This window comes from Mesoplodon bidens (genome assembly GCF_964165515.1).
Source record: "Mesoplodon bidens genome assembly, chromosome: 6".
NCBI lineage: Eukaryota > Metazoa > Chordata > Mammalia > Artiodactyla > Ziphiidae > Mesoplodon > Mesoplodon bidens.
In genome coordinates this window covers 27,062,384-27,082,488 of record NC_138162.1, presented here as the reverse complement: position 1 = coordinate 27,082,488, position 20,105 = coordinate 27,062,384, and the positions used below count along the sequence as shown (strand labels likewise).

The window sequence follows — 20,105 nt, the reverse complement described above, 5'->3', positions numbered from 1 at the left end:
GCAACAAAATGAAAGCCACGTTTTACAAAAGAAGTTAACTGAGAGTGGTTACCTAGGGCTGGTGGTTCGGAGGCAATGAGGAGTGACTAATGGGTGTGAGGTTTCTTTTGAGGGTGATGAAAAATGATCTAAAATTAGATTATGATGTGATGTTAGTACAACTCTGCAAATATACTATAAAAAACAACACTGAATTGCACTCTTTAAACAGGTCAACTTAATAGTATGTAAATTATATCTCAAAAAGCTGTTAAGAATTAATTGGGGGCTTCCCTGGTGGCGCAGTGGTTGAAAGTCCGCCTGCCGATGCAGGGGACACGGGTTCTGCCCCGGTCTGGGAAGATCCCACATGCCGCGGAGCGGCTGGGCCCGTGAGCCATGGCCGCTGAGCCTGCGCGTCCGGAGCCTGTGCTCCGCAACGGGAGAAGCCACAACAGTGAGAGGCCCGCGTACCGCAAAAAAAAAAATAAATAAAATAAAATAAAAAATAAAAAGGAAGAATAGGGGCTTCCCTGGTGGCGCAGTGGTTGAGAGTCCGCCTGCCGATGCAGGGGACACGGGTTCGTGCCCCGGTCTGGGAAGATCCCACGTGCCGCGGAGCGGCTGGGCCCGTGAGCCATGGCCGCTGAGCCTGCGCGTCCGGAGCCTGTGCTCCGCAACGGGAGAGGCCACAACAGTGAGAGGCCCGCGTACCGCAAAAAAAAAAAAAAAAAAAAAGAATTAATTGGAAGATAAAGGTAAAACCAGGTGACCAATTAGGAGGTTACTACATAATCCAAACTGTGGCACTGAAAAACTTGAGCCCAGACATAGGAATAGCCCGGCAGCGTGCAGTGCGAACCTCCGCGCAAGCGCCAAGGCTCGGGCAGTTGGCCGGCATGCCACTGCTCATTTGTATCAACTACAAGGGTGGGTGCCGGGGTTGAGGCTTTCGATTAACACCGCAGCCAAAGAGGAAGGTAATGCTGTGCCTCTTTGTCGAGCCAAACCCACCCCCAGCTTTATTACTCTTCAGGCAAGTTCCCCACCAGCCGCTTGCCTGAAAATCCCGGAAACAAAGCTGTCCTCAGGAATTGACCACAAGCCCAAGGAATGCCTAGGACTCCTAGAACTGGGGTTTTCCAGAGGCTACATGGATGTGATATCACAACAGATTGGATACAGGCCCCTGATCAACCAAGCCATTCACCACTACCGTCCAGAACTCCATGTATATTCGACCTCAGGCCACTTCTGCCATACAAAGTAAACGACTGACAAGGTAGTTTATTTGGGAATGCGATGCAGAGAGAAGGTATGCAGAATAAGCGGAGTGGACAGGGAAGAAGGGAAAGATGATATAAAGATGCATCATTCAGTTGGCCACCACTACAGGTGACTCATGCTCAATCCCACAGGACCTTTTGAGGAGCCTCATGAAATGGATCTCAGAACCATTTCTGAGAAGTGAAATGAAATGAAAAGAGGTAATGAAAAGGGGAAATGTATCTATTGGCTCCTGACCCCTGCTGGACAAGAGTGCCCCACTATTGTTAACTCCCTGTCTTAATCAGTCTAGGATGCTATAACAAAGTACCATAGTGGTGATCATTTTGTAAGGTATAAAGATACCGAGGGAATTCCCTGGCAGTCCAGTGGTTAGGACTCCATGCTCTCAGTGCCGAGGGCCTGGGTTCCATCCGTGGTCAGGGAACTAAGATCCCGCAAGTCACACAGCATGGTCAAAATATCAAAACAAAACAAAATAAAATAAAATACAAATCTAATCACTATGTTGTACACCTGAAATTAATATAATATTGTAAGTCAGTTATACTTCAATAAACAAACAAAAAACAGAAAAAAAAGAAGTAGGAATAGATATTAGAAACACAGAAAAAAATAAATATGGCTGGAAGATGCTTTGGAAAGTAAATGAGCTCAGAAACTCAGATCTGAAAGGGTCCTTGGAGGCCATTTGGTCTGATGAAGGAATTTCTTTAGTTATAGCCTCGAGATCCCATTTCTACTTAAACACTTCTAGAGATAAGGAACTCAACATAATACAGTTAATTCCAATACTATCAAATTTTCCCCATGTTAAGTGAAATCTCTCTCTCATTAACTTTGTATGGATTTCCCCATGTCTGCTCACCACCTAACCCACTGCCTACCAGTTTTTTTTCTTAAGGTCAAACTCCCCCAGTTCCACGCTTTATATAGTCTGCAACAACCAACCCACTAACATTTAAGTGCTTAGTACAACAGAACTGTCCTCCTTATTGAAGATGCTCCTAATATAGAATTGTATAAAACAACTTTACTTCAGAGAGGATAAACAATTGGTCAATAAACATACGAAAAGATGCTCAACATCACTAATCATTAGGGAAATGGAAGTCAAAACTACAAGATAGCACCTTAACACCCATTAGGATGACTACTACCCCAAAGCCAGAAAATACCAAGTATTGGCAAGGATGTAGAGAAATCGTAACACTTGAGCACTGCTGGTGAAAATATATAGCAGTACAGCCACCAGGGAAAACAGTATGGTGCTTCCCTGAAAAATTGAAAGTAGAAGTACCTTATGATCCAACAATTCCACTTCTGGATATATACCGAAAACTGAATGCAGGGTCTCAAAGAGATAGCTATATACCCATATTCATGGTAGCATTATTCACAATAGCTAAAACTGGAAGCAACGCAAGTGTCCATCAATGGATGAGTGGATAAACAAAATGTGGTGTATTCATACAATGGAACATTATTCCGGCCTTAAAAAGAAAGGGAATTTTGGGGCTTCCCTGGTGGCGCAGTGGTTAGGAGTCTGCCTGCCGATGCAGGGGACGCGGGTGTGTGCCCCGGTCCGGGAGGATCCCACATGCCGCGGAGCGGCTGGGCCCGTGAGCCATGGCCGCTGGGCCTGAGAGCATCCGGAGCCTGTGCTCCGCAACGGGAGAGGCCACGGCAGTGAGAGGCCCGCGTACCACAAAAAAAAAAAAAAAAAAAGGAAGGGAATTCTGACATATGCTATAACATGGATGAACCCTGAGGACATTATGTTAATTGAAACAAGCCAGTGACAAAGACAAACACTGTATGATTTCTACTTATGTGAGGTACACAGAGTAGTCAAAATCATAGAAACAAAAAGCAGAATGGTGGTTACAAGGGCTGAGGGGAGGGGGAAATGAAGAGTTGTTGTTTAATGGATATAGTTCCAGTTTCACAAGATGAAAAGACTTCTGGAGATGGATGGTGGGGATGGTGGCACCCCACCATAAATTTATTTAATACCACTGAACTAAACACTTAAAAGTGGTTAAGATGGTACGAGCTGTTATATATATTTCACCACGATTAAAAAATTGCAAAAATGACTCTAATGTGAGCCTAACAACAGGAGAATGTAGTAAACTGAGTTCAAATTTAGACCTCCAGTCCTCCGAAAGGTATTTATTAAGCACCTATCATGTTCCAGGCAAGATAGTAGTTCCTGGAGGTTCAGGCAATGGCAGTTCAAACAAAATGTAAGTGCAAAGACCCACTAGGCAGCTGAACGAATGAAACTAGTTCTTAGAGAAAGATTAAAGCTAGAGAACAAGTGTTCGCCAAGGTGATAGCTGAGGGCAGATTAAATATTCTGAAGAAAATTAGAGAAAGCAGGCAAGAGAAAGCAGGCATTATTTCCACAAATCCCTACAGTTAAGAAATTCAATATACTTTTTCTTGCTTCCCCTATACCACCCTGCACCCCAAGCTTCATCACTAACACATCCTTCCCTAACCCGAGTCTCCCTGGACCCCAACAGAGAATTATTTACCTAGGTAGAAACTCTTACCTACCCTCCAACACCCCCTATTCTCTCATGTCTAAATCCCACTCTTTTCCTTATCAACCCTAACTCTTTCTTTCCTGGTCTTTCTACTCTGCCCAGTGAAACACCTTTTCTAATGTGCAGAATTCTGGAACAGTTGTGATACAAGAGAAAGAGCACCAGGGCTTAGGGTCAGAAAGTCTGAATTCTGATCATTGCTCTGTCATTCTACATGAGCCACAAACTCTCACAGTTTCAGCTTCTTCATCTGCAGAATGACAATAATATGGCTGTGATGAGGATTAAATATGCGTAAGCATCTGGCACACAGTAGGGCGGTTCCGATTAAGAATTGTTGAGTGGATGAACACCCTACTGTCACTCATGAACCACATGAAACATGCTATAGACAGGCAGACTCACCAATGGCAAGAACTTTTTTTTTTTTTTTTTTTTCTTTTTGCGGTATGCGGGCCTCTCACTGTTGTGGCCTCTCCCGTTGCGGAGCACAGGCTCCAGACACGCAGGCTCAGCGGCCATGGCTCACGGGCCCAGCCGCTCCGCGGCATATGGGATCCTCCCAGACCGGGGCACGAACCCGTATCCCCTGCATCGGCAGGCGGACTCTCAACCACTGCGCCACCAGGGAGGCCCGGCAAGAACTTTTAACACAGCCAGGCTACTAACAATGAAATTAGACAACAAAAATATTTACAATCACCATAATTAACATTGATAAGGAATTCAGTGACACAGCATTTAATACTTAAAGTAATCCTAGGTAGTAGATATCACTGCCCCCATTTTATAGAAGTGATCACTGAGGCTCAGAGAAATCAGGCCACACAGCCTTTAAGTGTAGACCAAGTCTGACTTCAGAACACAAGCTCTTAACCATCACACTATTACTTCACCAAGCTACGCTGGGAGCTGGGTAAGGAATGGACATAAGTGGAATGTCCAAGCACCTGTTCTCTAGGCCAAGTAAATTAGATAACTTCAAAAAGGAAAGATTAAAAGGCATTAAAGATGTAATAAAGCACAGTTTCAGAAACCACAGCAGAGATGTAGCCTCACACAGCAAGAACTGGGCACAGTCCTGCACAAACAGTGCCCTCAGGCAAGTGGTGACAGGCTCCATGAACAACAGCTGCAACTGTTAGTCTCTGAACAATTATAAAAAGTGCGCTTGGTCACCCATCGGCTCCTTCCACCCACAGAGGCATGCAGAAACAAATCTGCCACCAGCGGCAATGTTTTCAAATACAAAGGGGAGTATGGTTCTAAGCGATGATATTGTAAGAAAGCCCAGCTCCAGATGGCTTATCTGCAAAGCCATATTTCACTGGCAACCTGTCCTGGTCCATCCATGCTCCACTCAAGTAAAGCATCAGGAGTTGCTATTAACAACCAAGACATGCACCTAGAAGGTGCTGCTGAGGCGGAAACAACAACATCAACACTGCATCCATACCTCCACTCATGCTCTTCCATGCTCCTTAAATACCCTTTTGACCTCTGTTCAAATCCTAACCATCCTTCAAGGTTCAGCTCAAATTCCACCTCTTCCATGAGTTTCTCAGATCTTCACCATCCCCCACCAAATAGTAATCTCTTCTTTTCTGAGTTCTCACTGCACTTTTTAACAGCACTACATTTATGACAATAACCCATTTCTACTTTGTTAGAATTAGGTTATATTCATTTCTTATTGTATCACAAGCTCTTTAAAGATGGATGTCATGTATTAGATATCTTTCTATCCACCAATAATTTCTAGTAAAATAACCAGTATAAAGTAGGCACTTAGTAAATTATACCTACTGATTATGATAATTTCATTTGCATTATAGACAAATTCTTATGTGCAAAGAACATTCAGTATCTCAAAAATGGCTTAGGCACTGTAATTTTATCAAAGGCAGACAAGTATTTTGGGTATACACAATTCCCCAAATTGCCTTAGGTAGGAGCTTCTACCTACGGAAAAAGAGCCTTCCTATTCTAGTCATGTACTATCAGTATAAAGAATAAAACTAGCACAGATCTATTATGTCTCCTATGAGAATACAGAGACTTCTTATTTTAAATATAGCACTTAGTATCAACAGAGGAAACTGATATGTCAGGGGCTCATGGGATATAACTGATTCAAGTGACAGAAATAACAAATTATTCAAAGATAATAACAGCTACCATTTCTTGCACACTTATGAGTATGTCAGATACTATTCAAAGCACTTGACATGCATTATCTCATTTAACTTTTATGACACTCCATGAGATAGGGCCTGCTATTCTCATTTTATATATTTTTTAGAAATTAGGCATAAAAGGTAGATCACATATCTTTAAAAAATTGTCCATTAGTATAACCAAACAAATGTGTAGAAGATGCACATGTGGAAAAGCAATTATACAGAAGCCTTGGTCTAGGATCCCAAGATGGAGACCTGCTTTGGTTCACTAGATATAACCTCACTGAGCCTCAATGTTCCCACTGGTCCTTACCCCTCAGAGTAGTTGTAAGAATCAAATGAAATAATGAATATGAAAATGAGGAGTGAAAGAGCACTGGACCTTCAGTTGAAGGACCTAAGAATCTGACCTTTACTACATGTAGGACTTTGTACAAATAAATCCTACAGCTTCTTTGAGCTGCATCTATTCTTTTGACAAGTGTGGAGCATCTATGTAAGTACCAGACATTTTGCTAAGTGTTAGGAATCCCAAAGTGAACATGATAGATACAGTCTCCTGTCCTCACAGAACTCATAGCCTAGACGGGGACACAGATGAGTAGAACAGACAGTTATACTTAGAGTAAGTTAAGGGGTTGGATAGGGGAGAATGCAGGAGAGGCACCTAATCTAGATTTAAGGGTCAAGGGATAGTTCCCAAAAGGAAATGACTTCTACAGTGAGACTGGAAAGATGAATATTAGGCAAAGAAGAGTTCCAGGCAGAGCGAACAAGGTTCAAAGACCCATGCACAGAGGGTAAGCGTTAACAGTAGAATCTAGAGAGGTAAAGAGGATTTTACAAGCAAATATGAGAGAACTTTCCATATAATTTCTTACAACTGCATGTGAATCTATAATTATCTCAATAAAAATTTCAATTAAAAAAAGCATATATGAAAGTACTCTGTAAACTGAGAGGTACCTTAACTATTTCAGTATTATTACAAATATTCAACTGTATATTTTTACAGAGAGCAAAGTTAGAAAGGTCGTTATAATGGAAATAGAACTACTAAGGATAGCTAGTGACCATATTTCAGTAGTTGGCCAAAATTTGGGAAATTGTGATTCAGTACCTTTCACATCTGGTCGATATTGTAGTCCATCATCTTTCTTCCCCAACAAACTAGTGTCATCTGTGTCTGTAAGAGAAAAGTTTTCAAATTAAGATACATATGATGTTTAAGTCACACCATGAAACTCCTAAATATTCCAAATGCTCCAGGTCCTTCCCAACTCTCTCCACTTATCCTGCTCACATTTTCTACCACTCTCCTGATCTATTGTGCCACTTCTATCTCAGCCTCAAGGCATCCCAGATATAAACGCACTCTGCGTGATGAACAGTCTAACTTCATTCAGACTTCAGCTCAAATATCATCTCCTTAAAAAGTCTTCCCTGAAAAAAAAAAGTCTTCCCTGTGCTAACTGAAATAACACATATCCTGAAGAGAAAGGATTAGCCCTTTCTCCAAGGGACAATGTTCTCAAGATTTACCTTCTCCCACCAGTTTCCCTGGAAAAATATCAGATTGAGATAAATGTGGAACCTCAACTGTGTTATCAGAAAAAATTTACTATAAAAATGACTGCTGGGCCTCCCTGGTGGCGCAGTGGTTGAGAGTCCGCCTGCCGATGCAGGGGATACGGGTTCGTGCCCCGGTCTGGGAGGATCCCACATGCCGCGGAGCGGCTGGGCCCGTGAGCCATGGCCGCTGGGCCTGCGCGTCTAGAGCCTGTGCTCCGCAACGGGAGAGGCCACAGCAGTGAGAGGCCCACATACCGCAAAAAGAAAAAAAAAAAAAAAAAAAAAAAAAAAAAAAAAAAAAATGACTGCTGACTGATTAATTGTAGTAGGACAGGAAGACTGTACATGAACCATAAACACCTGTTGAGAAGCACAAGCTTCAGCTCCCCAGTACTAGTGTGGTGGGGCGGGGGGGCGGGAGGAAAGGGAAGGAATACTCAGGTGTAAATGGGAACCAAGACAAAAATTAAGGACCAGCTACTCCAAACTCACTTCTAAATCGGCATGAGTTTCAATTAACAAAATCCTCAAATGACCAACTGTTCTGAATTTGAAATTCCATACAGTACCATTCAATCATGTACCAGTTCCTCAGAAAAGATATTCTCTCTCTAAGCTACTCTTTAACCTACCTACACTCTAAATGCCACCCCATGAAAGAAAAGCAAACCATACTACTTCTTCCACCTATAAGGGGTCCCTATCAGCAGTTCCCTGTACCATGTGCATACCTGACCCCCACGTGGCAATCCTATGATGAGCTTCTTGGGCATTCTTCGGTAGCTTAGACCACAGATATTGCAATCAGTTGTTCAGTATTTCACAAGTAGCTTGCTATCAGTATAAAGTAGCAAACTTTGGCTTGCAACTTTCTTCCCTTAGCTCAGATAAAAACATATCCCTTTAATAAGTCCAAAAAAGGGATGGGGCTTAGAGGGAGGGTGGGTTAGACCTTGTAAGCAGGAAAGATGCACAATCCTAGGCCATGAGAATGTGTGGGGCCCTTGTTTGTTACTAGGAAATGATATATTATTTCAGCCCATGTGTGTATTACTGAGGAAGAAGGTTGAAAACCTGTGCCTTTAGTGACTGGATATTTCTAGTAGGAAAAGAAACCAAAATTCATTCTTAGTTGGTATCATGGCTTCTAAATGATGGCAAGAAGAGAAAAAGAATTTTAAACTGAAGGTAATAATTTTTCCTTACACTCTATAACTTCACGCCAAAATCTCTAAGAGTATACAATATGTAGGAGCAAAAACTACAGAGAAAATGTGAAAACAAAGTAAACTATTATTCTCTAGAAAAAAAGATGAAAAAAAATGTGGTTGGGACTTTCCTGGTGGGCCAGTAGTTAAGACTCTGTGCTCCCACTGCAAGGGGCACAGGTTTGATCCCTAGTCCAGGAACTAAGATCCCACATGACACATGGCGTGGCCAAAGAAAAAAAATACGGTAATACTTATAGTTTTACTATAATTAAAATAAGCTAATTCTTAACTAAAATCATTACAAATTTGAGACAACTTTTAAGAACTATAAATATATCTACAAGTCCATGTTAGGATCAGCTTAGTAACTAAATAAGTAAACCAAGACCATTGTTTGTATCTTGAGATAATGAAAAATAAGTGGGAAAAAAAAGCTAAGTTAGTAACAGAACAAAGAAATTCTAAAATACATAGTAATAAAAAAATAAAGCATCAAAGATTTCTCATTTTCCAAATTTGGAACACTACCAAAATGTACAAATAAGACTGCAGACATGTGATATTCAATATTAAAGACAGGTCTCTAGGTAAGTAGAATGAATTTTACCTGTGCAATGACCAAGATGCCTTATATCAATTTGTTCTTGTTTTATACAAGATGCTTCTCGAACAAAACAGGGATTGTTATAGGAACTCCCATCAGAAGCACACACAGGATTAAAACTGTATCCACTGCAATCTATATTACATACACACCTGTCGGAAAAAAACAAAAATTACCCATATTTTACAAAAAAAGTATTTCACAATGCTGTAACAGCAAAAATGAGCAATTCTTTTTTTTTAATTTTTAACTTTTTTATTGAGGTATAGTTGATTTACAGTATTACATTAGTTTCAGGTGTACAACACAGTGATTCAATATTTTTAGAGATTATTCTCCATTTAAACTTATTATACAATATTGGCTATATTCCCGGTGCTGTACAATATAACCTTGTAGCTTATTTATCTTATACATAGCAGTTTGTAAGCAATTCTCTTTTTCTGCTTTCTGTAACAGAAGTCAATACATTGTTTTAAGTCACTGATAAAAGTTTAAGCAAAGTGAATGCTCAGCTAACAATTTCTTTCAGGTGAGAATTTAGAGATAATTTCATCCAGATATTATTAATCCAGTGGTTTCTCTAAAATTTTCATATCTAAAGATAATAATCAAGAAATATCAAATGTCAACAACATTAGTTAGAAAGCAACATGGTATAGCAGAAAGGACACAATTATAAGTCAAAAGTCATGAATCGGGCTTCCTTGGTGGCACAGTGGTTAAGAATCCACCTGCCAATGCAGGGGACACAGGTTCAAGCCCTGGTCTCGGAAGATCCCACATGCCACGGAGCAACTAAACCCATGTGCCACAACTACTGAGCCTGCGTTCTAGAGCCCGCGAGTTACAACTACTGAAGCCTGCACACCTAGAGCCTGTGCTCCGCAACAAGAGAAGCCACTGCAATGAGAAGCCCGCACGCTGCAACCAAGAGTAGCCCCTGCTCTCCACAACTAGAGAAAGCCTGCACACAGCAACAAAGACACAATGCAGCCAAAAATAAAAATAAATAAAATAAATAAATTTATTAAAAAGTCACGAATCTAAATCCTAGCCCAACTAATAACCAGATTTGTGTCCATATTCTCCTTCTAAGTCTTAGTTTACTGATCTGTAAAACAGAGGTAATAATATATGTAACCTTACCAAATAATTGGGAAGATTAAAAAACATAATAGATATAAAACATGTAAAATAGAAGACCCTCAAAATTGTTTCCTAGGTGCACATCCACCTGTAAAACTGAGTGTCCACTTAACACTGAGACTGCATTATAGAGAAGGCCAAGAAAGTCCAAGGTATGGTCACTCCTCTCAAGGACAGTAAAATCTAACTGGGAATATAAAAATAAAAAACACAGAGACTCTCCTGCTTCCAGCAACATGGTGAACTCAGAACCTGTACTAATTCTCCTAATGAAAACAACAAAAGATACTGGACAAAATATTTCAAAACGTCCTCAAATGCATTCGTAAGTTGTCAAGAAAGCAAGGAATTTTAAGACAAAAGTTATATGAAGACAGGAATAGAGAAAGGTCAGTTAAGTTTACCAAAGCTGATTTTCACCTTGAAGGCATTTACCAAACTAGGTAAATTCAATTATCAATTTTTTGGTTTTGCAGGCCTCTGAGAACAGAAGACGAATAATACTGACCTGCCTAAGGTAGAGAGTCTAAAGACCCTAGAGAAAAGCATGAAGGTAGAGTATAAATGAGTTGCCATATTCCAAGGGAACTGTTTTAAAGGAAAAAAATATTCTGCTGTGGTTTACACAGCACTGAAGAGAGGGGGAAAAAAACATCTCCTCGAGAATTCAAAACTATAAGCCAGCCCTCACATGAGTAATTACGACTTAAAATACTACTTGGGTGTTCTGAAAAACCTCAAGTCCAGAATTTATTTTAGGGGTCAAAGACTGGAAGGGGCCCTAGACAACTGACAAAAGTAAATGCAATCTTCTCTGGAGAAACCCAACTTTATTATCCTAGACCTCAAACATTTCCAAGATACAGTTCTGAGCAAAACAAGTATATCACACACATGCTCACTCACTCCCATACCCACAAGAGACAAGGAAATAAAACACCATGGGCAGAGCAAGCTGATATGAAAAAGAAGCAAAGAGAACTTCTAATAAATAAAGAATGCATTGTTAGAAATAAAAAATTCATGGGCAGATTTAACAGGAGATTAGATAAACTAAAGGTGAATCCGTGAACTGGAAGACAGGTCAGAGGAAACTACCCAGACCATGGCAGAGTCAAAGAGACAGAACATATGAAAAAAAAATTAAGAGACATGGAAGACAGAGTCACAAGAGCTAATAAAAATGTGATTGGAGTTCCAGATGAGTTAAAAGAATAAGGTGGGGGCAATAGTCTCAGCAATTTCTCAAACTTTCTAAAACTAAAGAAAGATACTAATCTAAATAACTAAGAAGCTTAATAAATTCTAAACAGAATTATTAAAAAGGAATCCAGACAGTGAAATATCACAGTGAAATTTCTGTAACAACAGCAACAAAATAATATTTTAAAAGCAGCCAGAAAGAAGAGAAAGATTACCTTCAAAGAAGCAAGAAGAGAGACAGGTGTCTTCAAAAGCAATACTGAAGCCAAATTATTTATTTATAGCCAAAAGACAGTGAAATAATACCTGCAATGTGCTAGGATAAAATAGAATTCTATGTAAAAAGAACTATCTTTCATGGTTGAGTATAAAATAAAAATAATTTGGAAGAAGTAAAAATTTAGAGAGTTTGTCACCTGCCAACTGTCAATAAGGGAAATTATAAAGGCAGTAGAAAAATGATCCTACAAGTAAGATCTGAGATGCAAACATAAATGAAGAACAAAAGTATAAATATATAGGTAATATTAACAAAATACTGACAATATAAAATAATGGCAACAATGCTAGGTGCTGCTAATTTTTTTTAAACAGTAAATTAAAATATTAATAATGATAGCATACAAATTGGGAGGGACTGAAATTACAGTATTTTAAGAAGAGCAAAGATATTGATGAATTTTAGACTGCGATAAGTTGAATAAGCATGTTAATGCTAAGGTTACCACCAAAAGGAGTATATATAACACTGAAACTAATAGAGAAAAAAAATCCAAAAGAATGCAAGAAAGGAGAAACGAAGAGAAAGCAAAACAAAAGTACAAAATAAGGTTTTTTAAAAATCAAAGTACATCAGTATTTATTATATATATATCTTTTTTAATTTTTACCCTTTATTTATTTATTTATTTTGGCCATGCCACGGGGCTTGTGGGATCTTAGTTCCCCAACCAGTGATTGAACCTGGGCCCAAGGCAGTGAAAGCACCAAGTTCTAACCACTGGACCACCAGGGAATTCCCTATAATACATTTAAGTGAACTAAACTTTCTAGTTAAGATACAAAGATAGTTAGGCTGGATAAAAATACAAAAGCCAGCTATATGCTGCTTGTAAGGTACATATTCAACTGTAATGATATGGGTAGTTGCCAGGGGCTGGGGGAGGGGGGAATGGGGGGGTTACCATTTAATAGATATAGTTTCAGTTTTACAAGATTACAAGAGTTTTGGAGATGGATGGTGGTGATGATAGCACATTATGAATGTATTTAATACCACTGGACAGCACACTTAAAAATAGTTAAGATGGTTAATTTTATTATGTGTATTGTACCAAAATAAAAGAATTGTGAGAGATATATCATACCTGGAATGGAAGAAACCTAGTATGGCTATATGTCTATATATATGTCAAACATAAGAGACTTCAGGGCAGAAAAGATTTATGAGAAAGAAGATCCCTCATAATAAAAAATTTTATTCACCAGGAAGATATAATAATTCTGAATATTTTTAAACAGCCTCAAAATCTATAAAGCAAAAACTGATAAAATCACAATGAGAAACAGCCAAATCTACCCTAGTAGATTTTAACATGCATCTCTCTGTAATTCATATATCAAGCAAATAAAATATCAATAAAACTGAAATAACTAGAGATGAAAGGACATAATGCTGGGATTTTCTTTAAAATACTTCCCCCAAAAAAGGTGGAGGGAAGAAGAGATAAAACAAAATTGAATTTTTTACACTAACTGAAACTGAGTGATGGGTATATGGGGAGGGGTCCACTTTATTTTTTTCTCCTCTTCTACATGTTTGAAGATTTCGTTAATTCCTGGTGAATTAAAGACCTAAATGTGAAAGGCAAAACTACAAAAGACTTAGAAGATCAAACGTAAGAGGCCAATAAATTTAACTTTGAAATAAAGAACACCTCACAAAGAGAATAAAAACGACAATCTGCAAACAAACAAAAAAACTACAGCCCATGTAACCAGCAAATAATCAGTACCCAGAATACATACAAAAATTAATTTAAAAAATGACATAGAACTTGGAAGCATATAAAAACAATATATGTAAAAAGGTGTTCAATCAGCTCAATAATCAAAAAAATGTAAATTTAAACCACAATGAGATACCATCACATTCACTAAACAGCAAAAATTAAGAGAACAATACCAAGTGTTGACAAGGATGAGGAGCAAAGGGGATTCTTATCCTCTGCTGAAGGGAAAACTTACTGGTACAACCACTTTGGAAAACAGGCATTACCAGGAAAAGCTAGACATGCACATGCCCAATAATTCCACTACTGAGTAAGGCCCTTGAAAATCTCTTACACATGTGCACCAGAAGACATGCATAAGAATGTTCACATAGGGAGGGTGGGAGGGAGGGAGACGCAAGAGGGAAGAGATATGGGAACATATGTATATGTATAACTGATTCACTTTGTTATAAAGCAGAAACTAACACACCATTATAAAGCAATTATACTCCAATAAAGATGTAAAAAAAAAAAAGAATGTTCACAGAGCATTATTCATGAGAACAGAAGACTGGAAACAATCCAAATGTCCATCAACATTAAAATGGACTCTAAAAGGATGTGGAAACGTTAAACAACTGAATTCAACTAAGCAACTATGAGCATTAACATGAATAAATCTTAAAAACATAATGCTGAGCAAAAGTAGATACACATAGTATGATTCCACTTATACAAAACTCAAAATCAAACAAAAGCCAAGTAATATATTATTAGGAGGGTTATCATGTGATAAAACTATAAGGAAAGTAAAGGAATGATTTCCACAAAAGGCAGTAGAGTGGATCAAAGAAAGATGCAGTTGGGGAGGGGTCACAGGGCTGGGGGCAGCTCTATAGTATTGACAATACCCTATGTTTCTTGGCTTGGAAGGCAGGAGTCACAATTTGTTTCATTTTTGCACATTAAACTAAATGTGTAAGTTTTTCATAAACTTTTCAATATATGCTCTGTTTCACAATTTAAAAATTAAGGCACCATAAAAAAACTTTAAATTCATAAGAGTATTTACTAACGAGTCAAAAATGGCTTTTACATTTTTAAAGGGGAGGGGAGGGAGAATATGTGACAGAGACCATATGTGGCCCCCAAAATGTAAAATATTTACCATCTGGTCCTTTATAGAAAAATTTTGCCGACTCCAGGTTTAAGGAATAAATCGTGGCCAATGGAAGAAAGTATTACAGAACAGTTTCAGGGATGAGAAAAGGCTGAGCAACAAAGGCAAGATCCCGAACCAATCTAGTAAGGGGAAACGAGCGACTCAGAAGAGGGCACTGCAGCTCAACAGGAACCTCCTTGATCACGTGTAGAAAAGGTCCATGTAAGACCAAGAGCTGTGAGAACAACCACAGCTAATGTTTTCAATAGCATGTGGCAAAAGAAAATGAAACCACCATCTCAAGGAACGTCCAGCTCAGTGAAATAGTGAGGAGAGGAAGACAGTATTAGACCCTAGAGGCCGCTGACACTACTGATTACAGCGGTTCCCCGTGTTTGCAGCCTGGCAATGGCAGCAGAGGGCAGGATGCTCAAGCACAGGAGTGTGCACTAAAATGGAAAGAAATCGCTTCAGCAAACACGTCAAATTCAAAACATTTAACAACCATTTACTCTGCACCTACTGTGCAGGGATAGTCACATTTGCCTCTTTAATCATGACAACAAATTATGAACAGGGAAGCTGAATATGAAAGTCGTTAAAAACCCTTAGATCACAAATCTAATGAGTGACTGAGATGGTGTTCTCCCCACTCATCACAGTTGTCACATAAAACAGACATCTCAGCAAGGAAAGTGACAGATGAAAGGAGATAAGTAGTTATTTTCCACATTTATACCATGAAAAATCTTTTCACTAAATTGGTCTTGCTTTTCTCTCAAACACACCAGGGACACTCCTGCTTCAGGGCTTCCCCTCTTCCTGGAACACTTTTCCCTCAAACATCCACTCGGTTTGATCCCTCACCTTTTTCAAGTTTTACCTCAAATATTAAATGAACAGCCAAAAGTTAAATCACTAAGCGTCCATTTAAGAAATTAGAAAAAGAGCAATGGAATAAATGAAAACAAAAAAAGAAGGGGAAAAATATAGATGACACGGATATGGATATAGATTTATAGATACATCTAAACAGAAATAGAAAACAAAGTTACAACAGAGAAGATCAATAAAGCCAAAAGTTGGTCCTTTGAAAAGACTTTCAAATCAACAAAGCAGGATGAGAGAAAAAAACAGTATCTGGACTTAAAAAGACTACAGATTATGGTTTAAAAGATAATAAAAGTTTATTGTAAACAACTTTATGCCAGCAAATTTGAAAACCTCGGTGAAATGTATAACCTTTAAAAAATATTAACTATTAAATTTGACTAAAAAAGAAATAGAAGCTGAATGGTACTAAAATCATTAAAGAAATCAGTTTAAAAAATGTCCCTCAAAGACAGCATCAGATCCAGGTGTTTTTTTAAACAGAGTTCATGAACACATTCATTCCAGTCATTCAATAAATAGATATTTCTATTCTTACACAAAATCATCCAGAGAATAGAAAGAACACTTACTAATTCATTTTATAAGGCCATATAATCCCCAAAACAAGTTAAGGTAACAGATTAAAACTCACTGAATAAAAATGAATAAAAGAAAACCTCATCCTTATAGCAGATAGAATACCAATAATGCAAAGCACAAAAACATACTGCAATCATAAAACAAAAATAGGATGCTATGAAAAAGGAGCACCATGAGAACAAAAACGAGCTCTTAGAAATTAAAAAGTACAGAAGAAATGACAAATTCAAAAAAACAGCAAAAATTTTTCTAAATAGAAAATAGGAGAGAAAAGAAAATTAAAGGACTAGTCCAGAATGTCCAGCATCCAAATAACAGAAGTACCAGAAATAGAAAAGAGAGGAAAGGAAGTCATCAAAGAACTAACTGAAGAAAATTTCTCAAATCAGAAGTCGGTAAGATTCTAGGAACTGTGAAATTTCGTTATACTGAGAACCAAAAGGAGATTCTACATGCTTCGATAGAGAGAAAACAAATCATAAACAAATCATATACATATACATACATGAATTTCAAGAAAATTTCTCAAATCAGAAGTCGGTAAGATTCTAGGAACTGTGAAATTTCGTTATACTGAGAACCAAAAGGAGATTCTACATGCTTCGATAGAGAGAAAACAAATCATATACAAAGGACCGTGAATCAGAGTGGTTTCAGACTTCAACTGGAAGCTAGAAGCCAACAGAGCAATGCTTTCACAATTCTGAGGGAAAATTACCTGCCACCTAGAATTATGCACTCACCAAGTTATAAGTCAAGTATTAGGTGTAGGATAAAAACACCTTAAATATAAGGTCTCACCTTGTAGCCTTTCTCAAGAAGCTACTGAAAGATATACTAAAATGGGAGAGTAAAATTAAAAAGTTAAAGGTAAAAAATGCAAGAAACAGGATATCGTATGTAGGAGAGAGGTAAAGGAATTTCTAGGATGATGCTTGTGGTATAACAAAAAATATGTTTAGTCTTTGTCCCCTGTTCCTGGCAGAGCTCCTAAAACCCTTGGAACCTTGACAAAAGAGTCTTTTGTATGCTAATGAGATGATTCAGCTCTTTCCTTAATTCTAAGTCATTTTAGCAAATTATAGAACCTTAAGGGAGGTCTTAGGAACCTCCAGATTCCTAGTATCCTGGGCAGAAGTGCAGGGAACCTCATTTGCAGCTGGTGTCTAAAGCGGGGGCAATTTGTGGGTCTAAGTCCTTACCCTGTGGGGTCTGTACTGACTCCAAGAAGTGCATAAAAGAAATGAATTGTAGGACACCCAGTTGGTGAAGAAGAACTGGAGAACTGATTGTTGTTGGAAAAGACACAACATTGAAGGAAGATTCCAAGATGACAGCTATATTAAGAGGGCAACCAGTCCACACTGAATTTTTTTTTTTTTTTTAATTTTTGGCTGCGTTGGGTCTTCACTGCTGTGCACGGGCTTTCTCTAGTTGCGGCGAGTGGGGGCTACTCTTCATTGCAGTGCTCGGGCTTCTCATTGCAGTGGCTTCTCTTGCTGCAGAGCACGGGGCTCTGGGCACACGGGCTTCAGTAGTTGCAGCACGGGGGCTCAGTAGTTGCAGCATGTGGGCACTAGAGCGCAGGTTCAGTAGTTGTGGCGCATGGGCTTAGTTGCTCCATGGCATGTGAGATCTTCCCGGGCCAGAGATCGAACCCGTGTCCTCTGAATTGGCAGGCGGATTCTTAACCACTGAGCCACCAGGGAGGTCCCCACACTGAAATATTGATAATTTCACTCTGTGGACAGTTGTATTGCTAGATGCCATTACCAAGATGCCTACTGCCCTCTTTTTAGCCAGAGAACAGAATGCCCAGGTAAGCCTGGCTCAGATTCTTAATTGTACTTGCCTTGATGAAGTTCCTGCTCTCCCCTTCATGTCAACTACCTGAACCAAACGAGCACACTCATTTAACTGACATACTCCTGAGAGCTGGAGGTCAGCTACGGTGAGACTGGAAGTAGAAAACACAGAGCAGTCCACTCTCTGACCACATTTCTGCCAATCATCCATACCTGGTGATATGAGAATCCTACCAGATGTCTCAACTATGAGCCCTATGACATTCCCCATAACACTCAGGGTCTTGCCCACACACTTCCCCAGAAGGGAATCGTGTAAACCAGGAAGCCAAAAGACAGACTCTGACACAGAGACTGTTCAATGTGTCTTTTTCCGTAAGCCTTCATCTAACAGTGCCAGCAGCTAAGTCAACACTCGGTACTGTGAATTTGGCAATATTCTATTTTGTACCCTAGGTGTTAGGTATATAGGTGTAGTATTCTCTAAATTGCATGTGTATGTTTTAAACACATCTGTATGCAAAATGTACATTTTACAAAAAAAGTTTTAAATAAAGAGTAGAGCAGTATGTATAGTGCGCTGCCATTAGTTTAAAAAAAGGAAAGAAAGAGAATACGTGTACATACCTGCTTGTACATGCAAAAATCACCTCTGGGAGATTAAGAAACAGATCACAGTGACTGCCTCTAGTGAAGACAACTGGGTAGCTGAGGATCAGGGGTGGGGTGGGAAACAGACCTTTTACTGTAAAGCCTTTTAAAGCTTTTGAATTTCTAACACTATGAATTTCAAAGGCATGAATGCATACATACATACATGAATAAATTCAATGACTTCTCTGATTTAGCTCTAGGATTTTGGCAAATCACAACTCTGAGTCTTTAATAATAGTGATAATACCTCAAACACTGGTGACAGAATCAAATAAGCTTTTGTAAAAAGCCCTTTGAAATCATCAAATACTATGTATATCTGAAAGGTATTATTATTGAAAAATATCTATCCTGTCTCTTCCTTTCCCCTTACTGTACATAGAAAGTGTCATTCCTTCTCCATAGGGTAAGTTTTATTTAGCAGTTAGGAAAAACACTGGCTTAAACTAATTCATGTGAAGTTATTTAGATTTCATAAACACCTAATGAAGACTGCAACAAGTTCACCTGCTACAAATTCCTCACAATACTACTAGTCCTTTTCACACATGTTAAACCATCACAACGACCCTTTCTGTGGCTCTAAGTGAACAGGAAAGCCGTGTGAACTGCCACGAGTTCAACAAGACCTATAGAGGGACCCTAAGATACCCAACCTTATGGCAAGTTCATCCAACATAGAAACCAGCAAGACAAAGTCCCTGTACTCAGGGAGCCCACAATCTGTTAGTGATCCCAACAGTATAAGTGCTATGTGGAGGTTGTTTTTCTCAAGACCAAGGGAGGAACACAGAGTTAGTCACCTAACTCACAGGGACTGCAGAAACAGCAAGGGAGGCTGCTAGGAAGAGGTGCTGAAGTCATACTTCATCCAAGCTGGAAGAAAGAGTAGGAATTAAACAAGTAGGTCTACAGGGGTGGGCTTCAGGCAGACAGAATAACAGAGGCAAATCATCAAAGAGTCACAGAGCATTCAGCAAACCGCAGGAGGCCATGGGGATACTGTGTTCTGCATTTCTGGACAAATGAGCCTGTCATTATTAACATCTGGGTGATACTTGGTATAAAATAACGTTTAATAGTGTTTATTTCCTGCTATCAGAGCATAATGGACAACATGCAATTATTTTCCCATTATAATAATCTAAGGGGCCTTGGTAGAAATTTATTAAACCTAAATAGTTTTAAAAGTCTAGATTCCAAATATCCAGAGTCAGGCAATGTTAAATGATGAAAATTATTGTCATCTCTGATTAGGAGGAAATCAGAAGCAAGAG

At 38.9% G+C, this 20,105-nt stretch overlaps 1 protein-coding gene across 1 annotated transcript in view; it reads right to left on the bottom strand.

Moving 5' to 3' along the window:
* Positions 1 to 20,105, bottom strand: part of TMEFF1 (transmembrane protein with EGF like and two follistatin like domains 1) — a 92,432-nt gene that overhangs the window by 19,406 nt on the left and 52,921 nt on the right. The window contains exons 6-7 of the mRNA XM_081237680.1: positions 9,392 to 9,540; positions 7,122 to 7,187 (exon numbers count right to left, since the gene is read on the bottom strand). Coding sequence (XP_081093806.1) covers positions 7,122 to 7,187; positions 9,392 to 9,540 — 215 coding nt within the window. The remainder of the gene's footprint in view (positions 1 to 7,121; positions 7,188 to 9,391; positions 9,541 to 20,105) is intronic.